Genomic DNA, 19,362 nt, shown 5'->3' with positions numbered 1-19,362 from the left:
CGATACACAGACGGACGCACATCGGACAATCAACACCCTTTATTTCTAGATCAGCACATTGAGCTTCTAGAACGCTTACATTCCTCCTCCGCCTCTAGACCTTCACAAGCCGGCTCCATCGGCAGCCTCACTGAGGTACATTGTGGGGATCCTCTCCAAACGGACTGGCTGCAAGGAAAACCAACACAGACGAGTCAAGGAGCCACGTGCAATGCTATATATCACCCCCCGATGTCACGCCCACCCCGGACCCATGTCACGCCCACCCCGGACCCATGTCACGCCCACCCCGGACCCATGTCACGCCCACCCCGGACCCATGTCACGCCCACCCCGGACCCATGTCACGCCCACCCCGGACCCATGTCACGCCCACCCCGGACCCATGTCACACCCACCCCAGACCCATGTCACGCCCACCCCAGACCCATGTCACGCCCACCCCAGACCCATGTCACGCCCACCCCGGACCCATGTCACGCCCACCCCGGACCCATGTCACGCCCACCCCAGATCAATGTCACGCCCACCCCGGACCCATGTCACGCCCACCCCGGACCCATGTCACGCCCACCCCGGACCCATGTCACGCCCACCCCGGACCCATGTCACGCCCACCCCGGACCCATGTCACGCCCACCCCGGACCCATGTCACGCCCACCCCGGACCCATGTCACGCCCACCCCGGACCCATGTCACGCCCACCCCGGACCCATGTCACGCCCACCCCGGACGCCCCCTGCAGGGCTTGGCTATAGCTTTCTCTGGCAATATCAGCTGATCTCCTGGGGTGCAGAAGATGGACCCCTAATTAAAGGGGTTATACTGGAGTCGTTTTATCCCCCATCCACGGGAACCGCGGGGGTAACTCCATGTGGTGGCAAACCTGCTTGAGTCTCAGCCGCTGTCAGGGGGCGGAGCCAGTTGCATTCTCCCATTAATATCCTGTTCTCCACACATGAACTCCGCTCTCCCGCTGTGCCCCGTCTCCCCTCTGACGGCACGTTGACAGGCTGCCCCAGCCTATTTATGGGAGGTCACCGTCACTGCAGCAGTCGATCACTGAGCTCTGCCATTGGCTGCAGAGCCTGCGATGAGCTGAAAATATAGGGGAGGACTGAGCGCCGCTGCCGGACACGGTGGGAGAAGCGCATTTATGCCTGTTTTGCTGCATGGGGAACGGGCTTTAAAGGGGTTCTGTCATTAGAAAACAAAAATTCTACACTTACCTATTCCTCCCCCGTTGGTCTTCTCCTGGGGCCCCCGGGTTTTCGTCTTCCGGTGATGAAGCGTCCATTGTCTGCTGGCTCCTTCCTGCAGGTCGGTGTACCCGGTCACTAGTGCCGTAGCATTCACAGCCTAGTAGGGAGTGCCGAGCTACTGCAGAGACTACGCATGCGCGCTGTCTCTCTGCAATAGTTTATGAACTCTCGCCTATGCGCAGTCTCGGCCATAGAAAGGCATTCCTTCCAAGTGACCGGGTACCCTGACCTGCCGGAAGAATGCAGAGAAAGAACGCTCAATAACAAGAGGATCCGGCCGGCTGGATGGGACGGGACCCGGGGGACTGGAGAAGAGCAGCGAGGAGAAGATGCGGTAAGAAGATGGCCCAGGGAGGAAAAGGTTTTTTTTTTTTAAATGACAACACCCCTTTAATGGAAAAATGTAGGGCAGACCGCCCCTTTAAATATCAGCACTGGCAGGGGTTTTTTTTTTTAAATCGGCACTGTCGCTTCTCTCAGTGGCGGTCGTACATGTCTGTGGCATCTGATACTTGTCACTCATAATGCAACTACCGGTGATAAAACTGATCAGGGGTCTCACTGCTGAGAATGGGGTTCCTATGTCCCCCCATAGCAGCAGCGGTGCGGCCGTGGGGCGGCTCCGCTCATTCAGGTTATAGTATCTGCGATGCCGATCAATGAAGTCAATGTAGAAAATCTGTAACAAATCCACCAGCGAGCGGCCAAGCTGGGGATTAGAACCCGCCAATCTCTGTGCAGAAGGCAATCATTCCTGCAGTGGTGCCCGCCGGCCCGATACTGCGCCCCCAGAAGTTTCTGCCCCTCATCTCTGAAGTACTACTTACGGTTTTGGAACTGTTGCGCAGTGTAGCGGGTCAGGAGGATTCCAACCCCCTCTATGAGAGCCAGTAAAATCCCTCCCATCAGCGCAGAGCCCACCATGGCCAGAGGTCCACCTAAGGATGGAGAAGAGCAGCGCTGCCGATTACTGACCCCCAACGTGAGCCTCAGTGTCCATCAGTGAATGCCACAGCATGAAGGGGCGCACCACAACTACAACGTATCCCTCTCCACGGCATGCAGATAACCTGCTGGTTGGTGGTCCTGTCTCCCGTCCTCCTACCTTGGGGGTTACTGCACCCCCGGCAGCAAGGAGGAGGCTGAATGGAGCATTGGGCGGCAGGCTCAGCTGATGCTCCATTCAAAGTGACGTGACTGCAGGTAAGTGACCCCACAGTGACAAGAGAGCGGGATACAAGGGTCTCGGCGGTGACCCCCACTGATCAGCAAGTTATCCCCTATTCTGTAGATGGGGAGAACTTGTAATTGTGGAACAACCCAAGTAGGTTGAGCCAGTGAGTGGATGTGTCTGCGGGGGTGGGGGGTGCGGAGCAGTTTACCCCATTATTGAGCCCAATGCAAGGATTCAGTGAATGCCCCCGAAACATCTTTTCCTCCAACTTCTTGATTATTAAGGAGGTACAAATTCCCCCCAACTGCCATTAACTGCTAACAACGACCAGCTCGCACTCCGGCGGTCCGCACATATATCAGATGCCCACGTTAGATGCCCCCCCTAGAACCCAGACACCTCCCCAGCAGACCACATGGGGCAAAAAAAACTGTGCCAACTTCAAAGGGACCCTGTTGGCTCCAGCGGGCAGAGAGGAGGTGAAGCGCTGCACCCGGGGACGCCATACACCGCGCTGACAGAAGTACCGGGGCACAGAGATGTGCAGGGATTTGCCTCCATTCCTGGAGGAGCCTCAGATAGTGATGCCGGGGTGATGGGTGTGTTGGGCGCATGGATACGGCGGTCTAGTTCGTCCCACTCGATGGGAGTGAGATCCGGACTTTGGGCAAATGGTGTCCGCAGACATTCTGCTCCTCCACCCTGCGTGCCGTATGACATGGCGCTCGTCATGTTGGTGGAGACACGGAGCTGTACAGAGTATTGCCACAGGGGAGGTGATGCTACACTGCCCAGGGTGTCTCTGTACCCATTGGTGCTGGGGGTTCACTATAACCAATGGCCCTAACACCGCCCACCATAACAGAACCTCCTCCAAACCTCACTGTCACATAGAAACTGCTCTCCAGGCAACCACCACACCCAAGAGCGCCATCCGATGGGAAGATGGTGTCCTGTGATTCATCCACAACACTTGCTTCCACTCACTTACAGTCCGTCGCTCCAAGCCCCATCGCAGGCGCCGCTGTGCATTGACTGCCGTGATATTGTGTGCCGCCACTCGTCCTTGGTAACCCTTCACATGCCGTTCCCTGCAGATGGTTCTGGTACTAATGGATGTCCCAATGTCCTGTGAGACCCCTGAGCGAGGGCAGACGATGTGTGTGATGTCTTCACAGCTCCTACAAGGCTTCGTCGTCCACGTTCTGCCAGTTTACGAGGTCTCCCTGAGCGTGACGGCACCGCACACACCGGATGGCTTCCATCCTCCAATAACATGGCCAACAGTGGAGGATCCAGAAGCTGCGATGTCCGTACTGATTGGTTGGTGACATCCCACCACCAGACCCCGTTGTCAGCTCTACACCTGGTGACATCCCCCACCAGACCCCGTTGTCAGCTCTACACCTGGTGACATCCCCCACCAGACCCTATTGTCAGCTCTACACCGGGTGACATCCCCCACCAGACCCTATTGTCAGCTCTACACCGGGTGACATCCCCCACCAGACCCTATTGTCAGCTCTACACCGGGTGACATCCCCCCACCAGACCCCGTTGTCAGCTCTACACCTGGTGACATCCCCCCACCAGACCCCGTTGTCAGCTCTACACCTGGTGACATCCCACCACCAGACCCCACTGTCAGCTCTACACCTGGTGACATCCCCCACAGGACCCCGTTGTCAGCTCTACACCTGGTGACATACCCCACCAGACCCCGTTGTCAGCTCTATACCGGGTGACATCCCACCACCAGACCCCGTTGTCAGCTCTACACCGGGTGACATCCCACCACCAGACCCCGTTGTCAGCTCTACACCTGGTAACATCCCACCACCAGAAACCGTTGTCAGCTCTACACCTGGTGACATCACCCCGCCAGACCCCGGTGTCAGCTCCACACCTGGTGACATCCCCCCGCCAGACCCCGGTGTCAGCTCCACACCTGGTGACATCCCCCCGCCAGACCCCGGTGTCAGCTCTACACCTGGGGGCATCTAACCGCCAGACCCCGGTGTCAGCTCTACACCTGGTGACATCCCCCCGCCAGACCCCATTGTCAGCTCTACACCTGGGGGCATCTAACCGCCAGACCCCATTGTCAGCTCTACACCTGGGGGCATCTAACCGCCAGACCCCATTGTCAGCTCTATACCTGGTGACAACCCCCCCACCAGACCCCGTTATCAGCTCTACACGTGATGACATCCCACAACCAGACCCCGTTGTCAGCGCTACACCTGGGGGCATCTAACCGCCAGACCCCGTTGTCAGCTCTACACCTGACGACATCCTACAACCAGACCCCGTTGTCAGCTCTACACCTGGTGACACCTCCCCCATCCCAGACCCCGTAGGCAGCTCTACACCTGACGAAATCCTACCACCAGACCCCGTTATCAGCTCTACACCTGGTGACATCCCCTCACCAGACCCCGGTGTTAGCTCTACACCTGGTGACATCCCTGCACCAGAACCCGCTGTCAGCTCTACACCTGGGGGCATCTAACCGCTAGACCCCATTGTCAGCTCTACACCTGACGACATCCCCGCACCAGACCCCATTGTCAGCTCTACACCTGACGACATCCTACAACCAGACCCCGTTGTCAGCTCTACACCTGACGACATCCTACAACCAGACCCCGTTGTCAGCTCTACACCTGACGACATCCTACAACCAGACCCCGTTGTCAGCTCTACACCTGACGACATCCTACAACCAGACCCCGTTGTCAGCTCTACACCTGACGACATCCTACAACCAGACCCCGTTGTCAGCTCTACACCTGACGACATCCTACAACCAGACCCCGTTGTCAGCTCTACACCTGACGACATCCTACAACCAGACCCCGTTGTCAGCTCTACACCTGACGACATCCTACAACCAGACCCCGATGTCAGCTCTACACCTGACGACATCCTACAACCAGACCCCAATGTCAGCTCTACACCTGACGACATCCCACCAGCAGACCCCATAGTCAGCTCTACACCTGACGACATCCCACCACCAGATCCCGGTGTCAGCTCTACACCTGGTGACATCCCCGCACCAGACCCCGGTGTCAGCTCTACACCTGGTAACATCCCTGCACCAGACCCTGCTGTCAGCTCTACACCTGGGGGCATCTAACCGCTAGACCCCATTGTCAGCTCTACACCTGACGACATCCTACAACCAGACCCCGTTGTCAGCTCTACACCTGACGACATCCTACAACCAGACCCCGTTGTTAGCTCTACACCTGACGACATCCTACAACCAGACCCCGTTGTCAGCTCTACACCTGACGACATCCCCCCACCAGACCCCATAGTCAGCTCTACACCTGACGACATCCCACCACCGGACCCCGGTGACAGCTCTACACCTGGTGACATCCCACCACCAGACCCCGGTGTCAGCTCTACACCTGGTGACATCCCACCACCAGACCCCGGTGTCAGCTCTACACCTGGTGACATCCCACCACCAGACCCCGGTGTCAGCTCTACACCTGGTGACATCCCACCACCAGACCCCGGTGTCAGCTCTACACCTGGTGACATCCCACCACCAGACCCCGGTGTCAGCTCTACACCTGGTGACATCCCACCACCAGACCCCGGTGTCAGCTCTACACCTGGTGACATCCCCCCGCCAGACCCCGGTGTCAGCTCCACACCTGGTGACATCCCCCCGCCAGACCCCGGTGTCAGCTCCACACCTGGTGACATCCCCCCGCCAGACCCCGGTGTCAGCTCCACACCTGGTGACATCCCCCCGCCAGACCCCGGTGTCAGCTCCACACCTGGTGACATCCCCCCGCCAGACCCCGGTGTCAGCTCTACACCTGGTGACATCCCCCCGCCAGACCCCATTGTCAGCTCTACACCTGGGGGCATCTAACCGCCAGACCCCATTGTCAGCTCTATACCTGGTGACAACCCCCCCACCAGACCCCGTTGGCAGCTCTACACGTGACGACATCCTACAACCAGACCCCGCTGTCAGCTCTACACGTGACGACATCCTACAACCAGACCCCGTTGTCAGCTCTACACCCGATGACATCCCACAACCAGACCCCGTTGTCAGCGCTACACCTGGGGGCATCTAACCGCCAGACCCCGTTGTCAGCTCTACACCTGACGACATCCTACAACCAGACCCCGTTGTCAGCTCTACACCTGGTGACATCCCCCCACCACACCCCGTTATCAGCTCTACACCTGGTGACATCCCCCCACCAGACCCCATTGTCCGCTCTACACCTGGTGACATTTCACCACCAGACCCCGTTATCAGCTCTACACCTGATGACATCCCCCCACCAGACCCCGTTGTCAGCTCTACACCTGGTGACATCTGAGGGTTTCTGGGGTCCCCTGTCCTTTATACCTACTGCTCACTCATCACTTGACCGGAGCGGACTGCGGGGGGGTGGGGGCGATACTTCTGTCAGTGCAGTGTACCTACCTTCCCTGCTGTCGTCCGTGGACATTGCGCACAGGACCCAGGTCTCCCACACGGGGCACACTGCATCCCCGGCTCTTATGTAGCCATACGTTTAGCCCTCCTAACATCCACGTATTGCATTCACCATCTGAGGGACGTGGACCTTGTTAGGACCTCCAGGTACCAGGATGGTTTGTACCGTCACACTTACTGCGAGATGCCAGCACGGCGCCGGTAAGAGCTCCACTGGTGATGGAGTTCCAGGGGTCTTCCTTCCCACGAAGCCTCACAAGACCGCAGTCAATCGTGGAGAATAAGCCCCCCCACACCGCGAAGCTGCCTGCAGAGGAACAGAGAGAGAGTCGTATTGGGCGCAACGGGGAGCGGCGTCAATGGAGGCGGAACCGACCTCACCTCCAATCTGTGGAGCGCGGATCTTGACGGCATTCATACTGCCGCGCAGACGGTGCCGGACCCCCTGCAGAGGAAGACGAGGAGTCACAACGCTTCATATCAAGAACAGCGGTGCCGCAGAACCGATCGTCCACTCAGGGACCTCAAAAAGAGATCACTGCCGCTCATCACACAGCAACTCGGGGGTCCGTCTGAGCGCTGGACACAAAACAGGGCACACTCGGCTCGCCTGAGCGAAGGGAGCAGCGGGGGAGGGGGACATTGAGAACGTCGGACCGGGAGCAGCGGGAGAGGGAAGGGGGGGGGGGGGACGGGACATTGGGGACGTCGGACCGGGAGCAGCGAGGGAGGGGAACATTGAGAACGTCGGACCGGGAGCAGCGGGAGAGGGAAGGGGGGGCATTGGGAACGTCGGACTGGGAGCAGCATGGGGCATTGGGAACGTCGGTTCGGGAGCAGCGGGGGAGGGAAGGGGGGGCATTGGGAACGTCGGACTGGGAGCAGCATGGGGCATTGGGAACGTCGGTTCGGGAGCAGCGGGGGAGGGGAACCTTGGGTACGTCGGTTCGGGAGCAGAGGGGGACCTTGGGAACGTCGGTTCGGGAGCAGAGGGGGAGGGGTGGGGGGAGGAAAAATTGAGGACGTCAGACCGGGAGCAGCATGGGGCATTGGGAACATCGGACCGGGATAGCCGCCCGCCAGTCCTGGGATCGCCGCCCGCCGGTCCGTCCTGGGATCGCCGCCAGTCTATCCTGGGATCGCCGCCCGCCCGTCGATCGCCACCCGTTGGTAGGTCATGGGATCGCCGCCGCTGCGCGGCCCGTCAATCAGTTCTGGGATCGCCGCCGCACCGCCCGTCAGTCAGTCATGGGACCGCCGCCCGCCTGCAGTACCAGCGGGGCTACACGGGTCATAGCGGTGGCGCTGCCTGATGAGTCTTAGCAGCACTTACCACTGGAGCGTTCCGGAAGCCTTTAATTGACTGGAAGACTCCTCCCCCGATGATCCCCATGGTGAACGCTCCTCCGCAGTCGTCGACAATCCTCCAGGGACTGCGGCACAAAGAGGACAAGTGTTACCGGCGCCCCAGAGAATGCTGGGAGCCACGGAAGAAACGGTGTACACAAACGTCTTCCCACCAACGGCTGCAGCTGGCTCCACACAGGCGACCGCCATCTTTATTCACTGCGATGTGTGAGCGCCAGCGATGCTCTCTCGGTGGATAATCTCTTTTATCGCACACGGGCGCGGTCACACCGCGGTTATTATGAGCCAAAACCAGGAGTGGACAGAAAATACGGAAGACGCGCAAATGTCTCCCTTATGCTTTCTCTCCACTCCTGGTTTGGGCTCACAAAAACTGAACCCAATAACTGCGGTGTGACCGCGCCCCGAGGCCTCATAGCCCGCCGGCGGAACTCAGGTGGGACACCCGCAAAGTCGCCCCCGAAATAATTAAGGCATGCGGATTAGTTTTGCGCACCTTTTGACCCATTTCAGTTCAGATCCCACAGGAGAGCAGATTCGAAAAGAGAAAACCGTGAATGTGCGGCGACACGGTAAACGGTGGGCCCGCCCACATCTAGAGGGGACGGGAGAGCCGGAGCGGGAAGGAATGTCCTCCCGATGGGCCCGCCCACATCCACAGGGGATGGGAGAGCCGGAGCGGGAGGGAATGTCCTCCCGATGGGCCTGCCCACATCCACAGGGGACGGGAGAGCCGGAGCGGGAGGGAATGTCCTCCCGGTTCGCCCGCCCGCATCCAGAGGGGACAGGAGAGCCGGAGCGGGAAGGAATGTCCTCCCGATGGGCCTGCCCACATCCACAGGGGATGGGAGAGCCGGAGCGGGAGGGAATGTCCTCCCGGTGGGCCCGCCCACATCTAGAGCGGACGGGAGAGCCGGAGCGGGAGGGAATGTCCTCCCGATGGGCCTGCCCACATCCACAGGGGACGGGAGAGCCGGAGCGGGAGGGAATGTCCTCCCGTTGGGCCCGCCCACATCCACAGGGGACGGGAGAGCCGGAGCGGGAAGGAATGTCCTCCCGGTGGGCCCGCCCACATCCAGAGGGGACGGGAGAGCCGGAGCGGGAAGGAATGTCCTCCCGGTGGGCCCGCCCACATCCAGAGGGCACGGGAGAGCCGGAGCGGGAAGGAATGTTCTCCCGGTGGGCCCGCCCACATCCAGAGGGGACGGGAGAGCCGGAGCGGGAAGGAATGTCCTCCCGGTGGGCCCGCCCACATCCAGAGAGAACAGGAGAGCCGGAGCGGGAAGGAATGTCCTCCCGGTGGGCCTGCCCACATCCACAGGGGACGGGAGAGCCGGAGCGGGAGGGAATGTCCTCCCGGTGGGCCCGCCCACATCCAGAGGAGACGGGAGAGCCGGAGCGGGAGGGAATGTCCTCCCGGTGGGCCCGCCCACATCCAGAGGGGACGGGAGAGGCGGAGCGGGAAGGAATGTCCTCCCGGTGGGCCCGCCCACATCCAGAGGGCACGGGAAAGCCGCAGCGGGAAGGAATGTCCTCCCGGTGGGCCCGCCCACATCCAGAGGGGACGGGAGAGCCGGAGCGGGAAGGAATGTCCTCCCGGTGGGCCCGCCCACATCCAGAGGGGACGGGAGAGCCGGAGCGGGAAGGAATGTCCTCCCGGTGGGCCCGCCCACATCCAGAGAGAACAGGAGAGCCGGAGCGGGAAGGAATGTCCTCCCGGTGGGCCTGCCCACATCCACAGGGGACGGGAGAGCCGGAGCGGGAGGGAATGTCCTCCCGGTGGGCCCGCCCACATCCAGAGGAGACGGGAGAGCCGGAGCGGGAAGGAATGTCCTCCCGGTGGGCCCGCCCACATCCAGAGGGGACGGGAGAGCCGGAGCGGGAAGGAATGTCCTCCCGGAGGGCCCGCCCACATCCAGAGGGGACGGGAGAGCTGGAGCGGGAGGGAATGTCCTCCCGGTGGGCCTGCCCACATCCACAGGGGACGGGAGAGCCGGAGCGGGAAGGAATGTCCTCCTGGTGGGCCCGCCCACATCCAGAGGGGACGGGAGAGCCGGAGCGGGAAGGAATGTCCTCCTGGTGGGCCCGCCCACATCCAGAGGGGACGGGAGAGCCGGAGCGGGAGTGAATGCCCTCACGGTGGGCCCGCCCACATCCAGAGGGGACGGGAGAGCTGGAGCGGGAAGGAATGTCCTCCCGGTGGGCCCGCCCACATCCAGAGAGAACAGGAGAGCCGGAGCGGGAGGGAATGTCCTCCCGATGGGCCCGCCCACATCCACAGGGGATGGGAGAGCCGGAGCGGGAAGGAAGGTCCTCCCGGTGGGCCCGCCCACATCCAGAGAGAACAGGAGAGCCGGAGCGGGAAGGAATGTCCTCCCGGTGGGCCTGCCCACATCCACAGGGGACGGGAGAGCCGGAGCGGGAGGGAATGTCCTCCCGGTGGGCCCGCCCACATCCAGAGGAGACGGGAGAGCCGGAGCGGGAGGGAATGTCCTCCCGGTGGGCCCGCCCACATCCAGAGGGGACGGGAGAGGCGGAGCGGGAAGGAATGTCCTCCCGGTGGGCCCGCCCACATCCAGAGGGGACGGGAGAGCCGGAGCGGGAAGGAATGTCCTCCCGGTGGGCCCGCCCACATCCAGAGGGGACGGGAGAGCCGGAGCGGGAAGGAATGTCCTCCCGGTGGGCCCGCCCACATCCAGAGGGGACGGGAGAGCCGGAGCGGGAAGGAATGTCCTCCCGGTGGGCCTGCCCACATCCACAGGGGACGGGAGAGCCGGAGCGGGAGGGAATGTCCTCCCGGTGGGCCCGCCCACATCCAGAGAGAACAGGAGAGCCGGAGCGGGAAGGAATGTCCTCCCGGTGGGCCTGCCCACATCCACAGGGGACGGGAGAGCCGGAGCGGGAGGGAATGTCCTCCCGGTGGGCCCGCCCACATCCAGAGGAGACGGGAGAGCCGGAGCGGGAAGGAATGTCCTCCCGGTGGGCCCGCCCACATCCAGAGGGGACGGGAGAGCCGGAGCGGGAAGGAATGTCCTCCCGGAGGGCCCGCCCACATCCAGAGGGGACGGGAGAGCTGGAGCGGGAGGGAATGTCCTCCCGGTGGGCCTGCCCACATCCACAGGGGACGGGAGAGCCGGAGCGGGAAGGAATGTCCTCCTGGTGGGCCCGCCCACATCCAGAGGGGACGGGAGAGCCGGAGCGGGAAGGAATGTCCTCCTGGTGGGCCCGCCCACATCCAGAGGGGACGGGAGAGCCGGAGCGGGAGTGAATGCCCTCACGGTGGGCCCGCCCACATCCAGAGGGGACGGGAGAGCTGGAGCGGGAAGGAATGTCCTCCCGGTGGGCCCGCCCACATCCAGAGAGAACAGGAGAGCCGGAGCGGGAGGGAATGTCCTCCCGATGGGCCCGCCCACATCCACAGGGGATGGGAGAGCCGGAGCGGGAAGGAAGGTCCTCCCGGTGGGCCCGCCCACATCCAGAGAGAACAGGAGAGCCGGAGCGGGAAGGAATGTCCTCCCGGTGGGCCTGCCCACATCCACAGGGGACGGGAGAGCCGGAGCGGGAGGGAATGTCCTCCCGGTGGGCCCGCCCACATCCAGAGGAGACGGGAGAGCCGGAGCGGGAGGGAATGTCCTCCCGGTGGGCCCGCCCACATCCAGAGGGGACGGGAGAGGCGGAGCGGGAAGGAATGTCCTCCCGGTGGGCCCGCCCACATCCAGAGGGGACGGGAGAGCCGGAGCGGGAAGGAATGTCCTCCCGGTGGGCCCGCCCACATCCAGAGGGGACGGGAGAGCCGGAGCGGGAAGGAATGTCCTCCCGGTGGGCCCGCCCACATCCAGAGAGAACGGGAGAGCCGGAGCGGGAAGGAATGTCCTCCCGGTGGGCCTGCCCACATCCACAGGGGACGGGAGAGCCGGAGCGGGAGGGAATGTCCTCCCGGTGGGCCCGCCCACATCCAGAGGAGACGGGAGAGCCGGAGCGGGAAGGAATGTCCTCCCGGAGGGCCCGCCCACATCCAGAGGGGACGGGAGAGCTGGAGCGGGAGGGAATGTCCTCCCGGTGGGCCTGCCCACATCCACAGGGGACGGGAGAGCCGGAGCGGGAAGGAATGTCCTCCCGGTGGGCCCGCCCACATCCAGAGGGGACGGGAGAGCCGGAGCGGGAAGGAATGTCCTCCCGGTGGGCCCGCCCACATCCAGAGGGGACGGGAGAGCCGGAGCGGGAAGGAATGTCCTCCCGGAGGGCCCGCCCGCATCCAGAGGGGACGGGAGAGCTGGAGCGGGAGGGAATGTCCTCCCGGTGGGCCTGTCCACATCCACAGGGGACGGGAGAGCCGGAGCGGGAAGGAATGTCCTCCTGGTGGGCCCGCCCACATCCAGAGGGGACGGGAGAGCCGGAGCGGGAAGGAATGTCCTCCTGGTGGGCCCGCCCACATCCAGAGGGGACGGGAGAGCCGGAGCGGGAAGGAATGTCCTCCTGGTGGGCCCGCCCACATCCAGAGGGGACGGGAGAGCCGGAGCGGGAAGGAATGTCCTCCCGGTGGGCCTGCCCACATCCACAGGGGACGGGAGAGCCGGAGTGGGAGGGAATGTCCTCCCGGTGGGCCCGCCCACATCCAGAGGAGACGGGAGAGCCGGAGCGGGAGGGAATGTCCTCCCGGTGGGCCCGCCCACATCCAGAGGGGACGGGAGAGGCGGAGCGGGAAGGAATGTCCTCCCGGTGGGCCCGCCCACATCCAGAGGGGACGGGAGAGGCGGAGCGGGAAGGAATGTCCTCCCGGTGGGCCCGCCCACATCCAGAGGGGACGGGAGAGCCGGAGCGGGAAGGAATGTCCTCCCGGTGGGCCCGCCCACATCCAGAGAGAACAGGAGAGCCGGAGCGGGAAGGAATGTCCTCCCGGTGGGCCTGCCCACATCCACAGGGGACGGGAGAGCCGGAGCGGGAGGGAATGTCCTCCCGGTGGGCCCGCCCACATCCAGAGGAGACGGGAGAGCCGGAGCGGGAGCGGGAAGGAATGTCCTCCCGGTGGGCCCGCCCACATCCAGAGGGGACGGGAGAGCCGGAGCGGGAAGGAATGTCCTCCCGGAGGGCCCGCCCACATCCAGAGGGGACGAGAGAGCTGGAGCGGGAGGGAATGTCCTCCCGGTGGGCCTGCCCACATCCACAGGGGACGGGAGAGCCGGAGCGGGAAGGAATGTCCTCCCGGTGGGCCCGCCCACATCCAGAGGGGACGGGAGAGCCGGAGCGGGAAGGAATGTCCTCCCGGTGGGCCCGCCCACATCCAGAGGGGACGGGAGAGCCGGAGCGGGAAGGAATGTCCTCCCGGTGGGCCCGCCCACATCCACAGGGGACGGGAGAGGCGGAGCGGGAAGGAATGTCCTCCCGGTGGGCCCGCCCACATCCAGAGGGGACGGGAGAGCCGGAGCGGGAAGGAATGTCCTCCCGGAGGGCACGAGGCCTCGGAGATGGGACTTTGTTTCACCTCCATAGGAATCCGTTCTGCAGCCCCTTCGCATGGCGGCTGGCCGGACACGGTTGGAAGTCATTGGCTTCACATTCTGCTCTCAGACCTTCTCCTCGCCCGCCTGCAGCAGCTCAGACTTGCGGTCAGTGAATGGCTGAACCGCCCAGCTGACGGCCAGTAGGCGCTCTCCGCGCAGGAGGGCTGCCGTTCACTGACAGCAAGCAGGTCGGAGAGCAGCAGAGCTCTGGTTACTACTGGCAACCCCCCTGCAGCCTCCCGGCATTCCCCGCGTTACCATGGCTCCCGCACGTATTCTTCCATCCTGTCCGGGCAGTAGCGGAAGTGACGCCGGAGGCCTAGAGCCCATTAGATCACGTGGGTGATATAACCGTCTCCCATTGGTAACTATTACGCCAACGAGGCGTGGAACGCAGAGCTTTGCGTGTCAGTGACGCTATCGAGCCGCGACACGCACATTGAGGAGGCAGGAGAGCTGGGGTCTTCTGCTTCTTCCTCTTCGACTAGGTTGTTCCCGGGAGGAGCACCACAAGTGCCAGCAGGCCGTGTTGGTCAGTATAGAGGGCTCTCTTGGTGGGGTCTTGGCCGCCATTTGTGTCATGTGACTTCAGCCTGCTGTGATCCTCCTGTAGGTTGGTGACTCGCGATGCCGCTGCCGTTGGCCCTTCAAGCCCGACTGGCGAAGAGAGGAATCTTGAAGCATGTTGAAGCAGGTAGGTTGTGGGGCCCCTCCTCGGGGTAAGTCGGCGGCTGAGGCCCCTCCGCGGCACCACTGAAATCGGCGACATTTCTGCGTGGTATTGAGCGCCGTGTTCGCAGTGCGTGCGAGGGTCCGCCACCGCCGCGCTCTCCTGTGGGTTGGCCCCTACAAGCTGCACCTGCGTTGCTGGCTTCATGGTGGTCCGGCTGTGACGGCGTTTACACGTTAGAAGGCTCGCCATGGCGTAGCAGCCACTATTCGCTCGCGTGCGACTTACCGGCCTCTTTTGCAGCGATGCTGCGGAAGTCGTATGTCTGGACGATGCCCCCCGTACGTCCCAGGACGCCCCCTCCCCCGCACTCAGTGATGCCGGACCCCCGGGGTGTTACCGCTCAGACATTTCTTGTCCTTCCAGAGTCGGCGGAGGAGGTGATCGCCGAGGACTACGACGATGACAATGTGGACTACGAGGCCACCCGGATGGAGGGGCTCGGCCCCAACTGGTACAAGGTGTACGACCCCGTGTGGTGAGGACCCGCTGTGGTCGGGGGGCTCCGCTGGGGGGCTGTGATGTGCGGCTGACCTTGTCTTCTCTCTCCAGTGGCCTCCCATATTACTGGAACGTGGAGACGGATCTGGTGTCCTGGCTGTCCCCACACGACCCCAACGCCATCCTCACCAAGGGCCCGGCCAAGCAGAGAGGTAGCCGCCGCTGTCGGGCACTTCTTCTTCTGCCATAGGTTTTCTATTCACAGTGGGATTCTTGTTTTCAGATGCAGAGGAGCGGCCGGAGCGGGAAGAGCGGAGGCACAACCGGAGGGAAGAAGCTGCTCCCTACCCCAAGCCAAAAAAAGGTGCCTGATGTTGTAAGGAGGGTGTCTGCTCGAGGGTGAAGGAGGCACATAACCAGCACTTCTCTCTTCACAGGGAGGAAGGAAGAGGAGATTGATCCCATGGATCCCAGTGCTTACTCCGATGCCCCGAGGTAATACCCCCAGCCTCCTGGCCTTATATTCCGAATGCCCCCAAAGAGGAATCTAAGCTGGTGTCTAAGTGTGGGACTATACCACGTGTACATACATTACTTATCCTGTATTATACTCCAGAGCTGCACTCACTATCCTGCTGGTGGAGTCACTGTGTACATACATTACTTATCCTGTACTGCCCCCGAGTTACATCCTGTATTATACCCCAGAGCTGCACTCACTATTCTGCTGGTGGAGTCACTGTGTACATACATTACTTATCCTGTACTGCCCCCGAGTTACATCCTGTATTATACCCCAGAGCTGCACTCACTATTCTGCTGGTGGAGTCACTGTGTACATACATTACTTATCCTGTACTGCCCCCGAGTTACATCCTGTATTATACTCCAGAGCTACACTCACTATTCTGCTGGTGGAGTCACTGTGTACATACATTACTTATCCTGTACTGACCCTGAGTTACATCCTGTATTATACCCCAGAGCTGCACTCACTATTCTGCTGGTGGAGTCACTGTGTACACACATTACTTATCCTGTACTGATCCTGAGTTACATCCTGTATTATACCCCAGAGCTGCACTCCCTATTCGGCTGGTAGTCACTGTGTACATACATTACTTATCCTATACTGCTCCTGAGTTACATCCTGTATTATACCCCAGAGCTGCACTCACTATTCTGCTGGTGGAGTCACTGTGTACATACATTACTTATCCTGTACTGATCCTGAGTTACATCCTGTATTATACTTCAGAGCTGCACTCGCTATTCTGCTGGTGGAGTCACTATATACATATATTACTTATCCTGTACTGCTCCTGAGTTACATCCTGTATTATACTCCAGAGCTGCACTCACTATTCTGCTGGTGGAGTCACAGTGTACATACATTACTTATCCTGTACTGACCCAGAGTTACATCCTGTATTATACTGCAGAGCTGCCCTCACTATTCTGCTGGTGGAGTCACTGTATACATATTACTTATCCTGTACTGACCCAGAGTTACATCCTGTATTATACTCCAGAGCTGCACTCACTATTCTGCTGGTGGGGTCACTGTAATACATTACTTATCCTGTACTGACCCTGAGTTACATCCTGTATTATACTTCAGAGCTGCACTCGCTATTCTGCTGGTGGAGTCACTATATACATATATTACTTATCCTGTACTGACCCAGAGTTACATCCTGTATTATACTGCAGAGCTGCCCTCACTATTCTGCTGGTGGAGTCACTGTATACATATATTACTTATCCTGCACTGACCCAGAGTTACATCCTGTATTATACCCCAGAGCTGCACTCACTATTCTGCTGGTGGAGTCACTGTGTACATACATTACTTATCCTGTACTGCTCCTGAGTTACATCCTGTATTATACCCCAGAGCTGCACTCACTATTCTGCTGGTGGAGTCACTGTGTACATACATTACTTATCCTGTACTGACCCAGAGTTACATCCTGTATTATACTCCAGAGCTGCACTCACTATTCTGCTGGTGGAGTCACTGTGTACACACATTACTTATCCTGTACTGATCCTGAGTTCCATCCTGTATTATACTCCAGAGCTGCACTCACTATTCTGCTGGTGGAGTCACTGTGTACATACATTACTTATCCTGTACTGATCCTGAGTTCCATCCTGTATTATACCCCAGAGCTGCACTCACTATTCTGCTGGTGGAGTCACTGTGTACACACATTACTTATCCTGTACTGATCCTGAGTTCCATCCTGTATTATACTCCAGAGCTGCACTCACTATTCTGCTGGTGGAGTCACTGTGTACATACATTACTTATCCTGTACTGATCCTGAGTTCCATCCTGTATTATACCCCAGAGCTGCACTCACTATTCTGCTACTTGCTACGGGAAGCTATCAAGCAGCTTCTTACAGCCTTCTGCTTTGCCCTTTTAGGGGTACCTGGTCTACTGGACTTCCCAAAAGAAATGAGGCCAAGACGGGTGCGGACACCACAGCCGCGGGGCCCTTATTCCAGCAGAGGCCATATCCCAGTCCGGGCGCTGTGCTGAGGGCCAATGCCGAAGCCTCTCGGGCTAAACCCCTGGAGTGAGGATGTGCCGCCGGCAGCTTCCGCCTGTACAGTTTGCTCGGTGTAATGTTCTGTGTGTGAAATAAACTGTTTTTAGGAATCTGTGAGCCGTGAAGAATGATGGCCGCCGGGGCCGCGAGTCTTTACGGGTGGGGCGGGCCTACAAAACGCCACATCAGCCTGCTTCCTGGTACAACAGCTGGGGGTTAGGGGTCTCTGGCTCTGCGGCTGTCATAACTACAACTCCCAGCATGGCCTGAGCTTGGTGCTTGTAGTTCTGGGAGAGCGCTGCTCTGGGGTCATGCATCATCCCCACTCTGTGGGCACGTTTTTGTCTTAAGGCTACCATTTTGGGCGCGGCGGTATCACCACCACAGTCGCCGCCGCTGCCCCCGCCCGCTCGGGTCATTTGCAGTATATTCAGACCAGGCCCGGCCCCCGTACTCCGTCCGTATTAGTCCTGTGAATCGGCCCTTATTCCTAGGGCCTGACTGTCTCTTGATGCAGCAGCCGTCCTCCACGGCGATGTGTATGAGACCAATGGCGCACTACATGTAGAAGGGCAGAGACCCTGCGCCTCACCCCCCGAGCGCTGGCCGTAGTGTCCTCCTTCCGACACCCGTCGCACCAGCGTCACCCTGTTCTTTCACTGCCCCCAGAAAACATGACTCCTGCACGGAGCAGGGGGTCGGACCCGGTAACCCTTCCATTCTAGGTTGCTGGCGGTAGACCAGGGTCACTGCGGCCGGGGCGGAGCGCGGCGACATGGGCAGCAGCACATGTACCACAGCGCCGGAGCAGGCAGGTTTGTGAGCTCCACAGACAAATCTCGCATCGCTGCTGCCAGCCCGACAGGCGAAGATCTCCTCCGCGCCTGCATATGATTGTGGCGGAACAGCTGAAGCCAAGTCGCTGCGTTCCACACCACCGCGGGTCAGGTGAGTCTGCGGTCTGGCCGGAGCTACGAGCTGAAACGTCACAGGAGGGCGGAGGATGGGTGACCGCCGCTGCAGACAACTCGTCACCCCTAGTCTTGGGTTAGAGACCACTCCTACACATCGAGCGGGGTGCTGCCATCTTATGACCCTCGTATGGTCTGCACTTGGTGCGGGCCTCAGACACAAGAAAGACCAAGCGCGGATCGGTGGCGGTCTGCGGGCAGGAACCATGAACCGACCATACAGGGCTAATACTGCGGGGTGGTCGGCCATACTTCCAACAAGAGATCGCGGTTTAACATTGGTTTGTGGAAATGGATGCGCCATTATTGGACTGGCACGGCGGCCCGCCCTGAACGACTCCGACCTGCAGTGGAAGTAAGAATAGCAGACGTTTGCAGGGAGACCCCAGCCGAGGTCCGCCCCCGTCACCGGATGGAAGTGGGTCCTACGCTGCCCTCTTACTGGGGGGGCAATTACTTCTGATACGTTTCCTCATCACTATCTCCGTCGGGCCCTTCACATGGGCCACACGCCGATCCTTCACATGGGCCACACGCCGATCCTGCAGATTTCTAAAATCTTTAGTTTGTGAAAAATTTACTGCCACCATCTTATGAGAAGCGGCCGGCGGCTCTATTTACGGAAGCGTTCAGTCCCGCCGCTCTGCACCGCAGGGATGACCCCACCGCTGAAGGGGGCCTTGGTGGTGTCGGTCCTTAGGGTGATAACTCAGTCCTCGCGGAGGGACAAGACGCAGACTCGGCCAATCTTCCCGTTGCGGGTGACATCAGCGCCCCTATGGCGCCCGGCGGCGCCCGCTCCTCCACGTGAATCCTATCTCTAGCAACCGCTGATTTCTAACAGATCCGTACGGATTTATCCATCAGTGGGCC

The 19,362-nt window shown here is 60.6% G+C and overlaps 2 protein-coding genes across 3 annotated transcripts; one reads left to right on the top strand and one right to left on the bottom strand.

Annotated features, from left to right (window-relative positions):
• Nucleotides 1-24: 24 nt before the first annotated feature.
• On the bottom strand, nt 25-14,134 carry TIMM17B (translocase of inner mitochondrial membrane 17B). 2 transcript variants are annotated; one of them, XM_066579952.1, is made up of 6 exons: nt 14,045-14,134; nt 8,251-8,350; nt 7,299-7,362; nt 7,096-7,224; nt 2,091-2,201; nt 25-168 (listed from the first exon to the last, which is right to left on the bottom strand). In XM_066579952.1, the coding sequence occupies exons 1-6, from the start codon at nt 14,068-14,070 to the stop codon at nt 128-130; spliced, it is 471 nt and encodes a 156-aa protein (XP_066436049.1). In that variant the 5' UTR covers nt 14,071-14,134; the 3' UTR covers nt 25-127. The 2 variants fall into 2 exon arrangements, with proteins under 2 accessions (XP_066436049.1, XP_066436050.1); XM_066579953.1 differs by lacking the exon at nt 14,045-14,134 and adding an exon at nt 13,768-13,946.
• Nucleotides 14,135-14,169: 35 nt separating this feature from the next.
• On the top strand, nt 14,170-17,628 carry PQBP1 (polyglutamine binding protein 1). Its single transcript, XM_066579951.1, has 7 exons — nt 14,170-14,318; nt 14,400-14,480; nt 14,883-14,994; nt 15,069-15,169; nt 15,241-15,321; nt 15,395-15,452; nt 17,393-17,628. Exons 2-7 carry the CDS (start codon nt 14,414-14,416, stop codon nt 17,547-17,549), a joined length of 576 nt encoding a protein of 191 aa, XP_066436048.1. The 5' UTR covers nt 14,170-14,318; nt 14,400-14,413; the 3' UTR covers nt 17,550-17,628.
• Nucleotides 17,629-19,362: the final 1,734 nt, after the last annotated feature.

The sequence above is a fragment of the Eleutherodactylus coqui genome, chromosome 10, assembly GCF_035609145.1.
Source record: "Eleutherodactylus coqui strain aEleCoq1 chromosome 10, aEleCoq1.hap1, whole genome shotgun sequence".
Classification (NCBI taxonomy): Eukaryota; Metazoa; Chordata; class Amphibia; order Anura; family Eleutherodactylidae; genus Eleutherodactylus; species Eleutherodactylus coqui.
The sequence above is the reverse complement of the archived record's forward strand: the minus strand, read 5'-3'. Positions and strand labels throughout refer to the sequence as shown.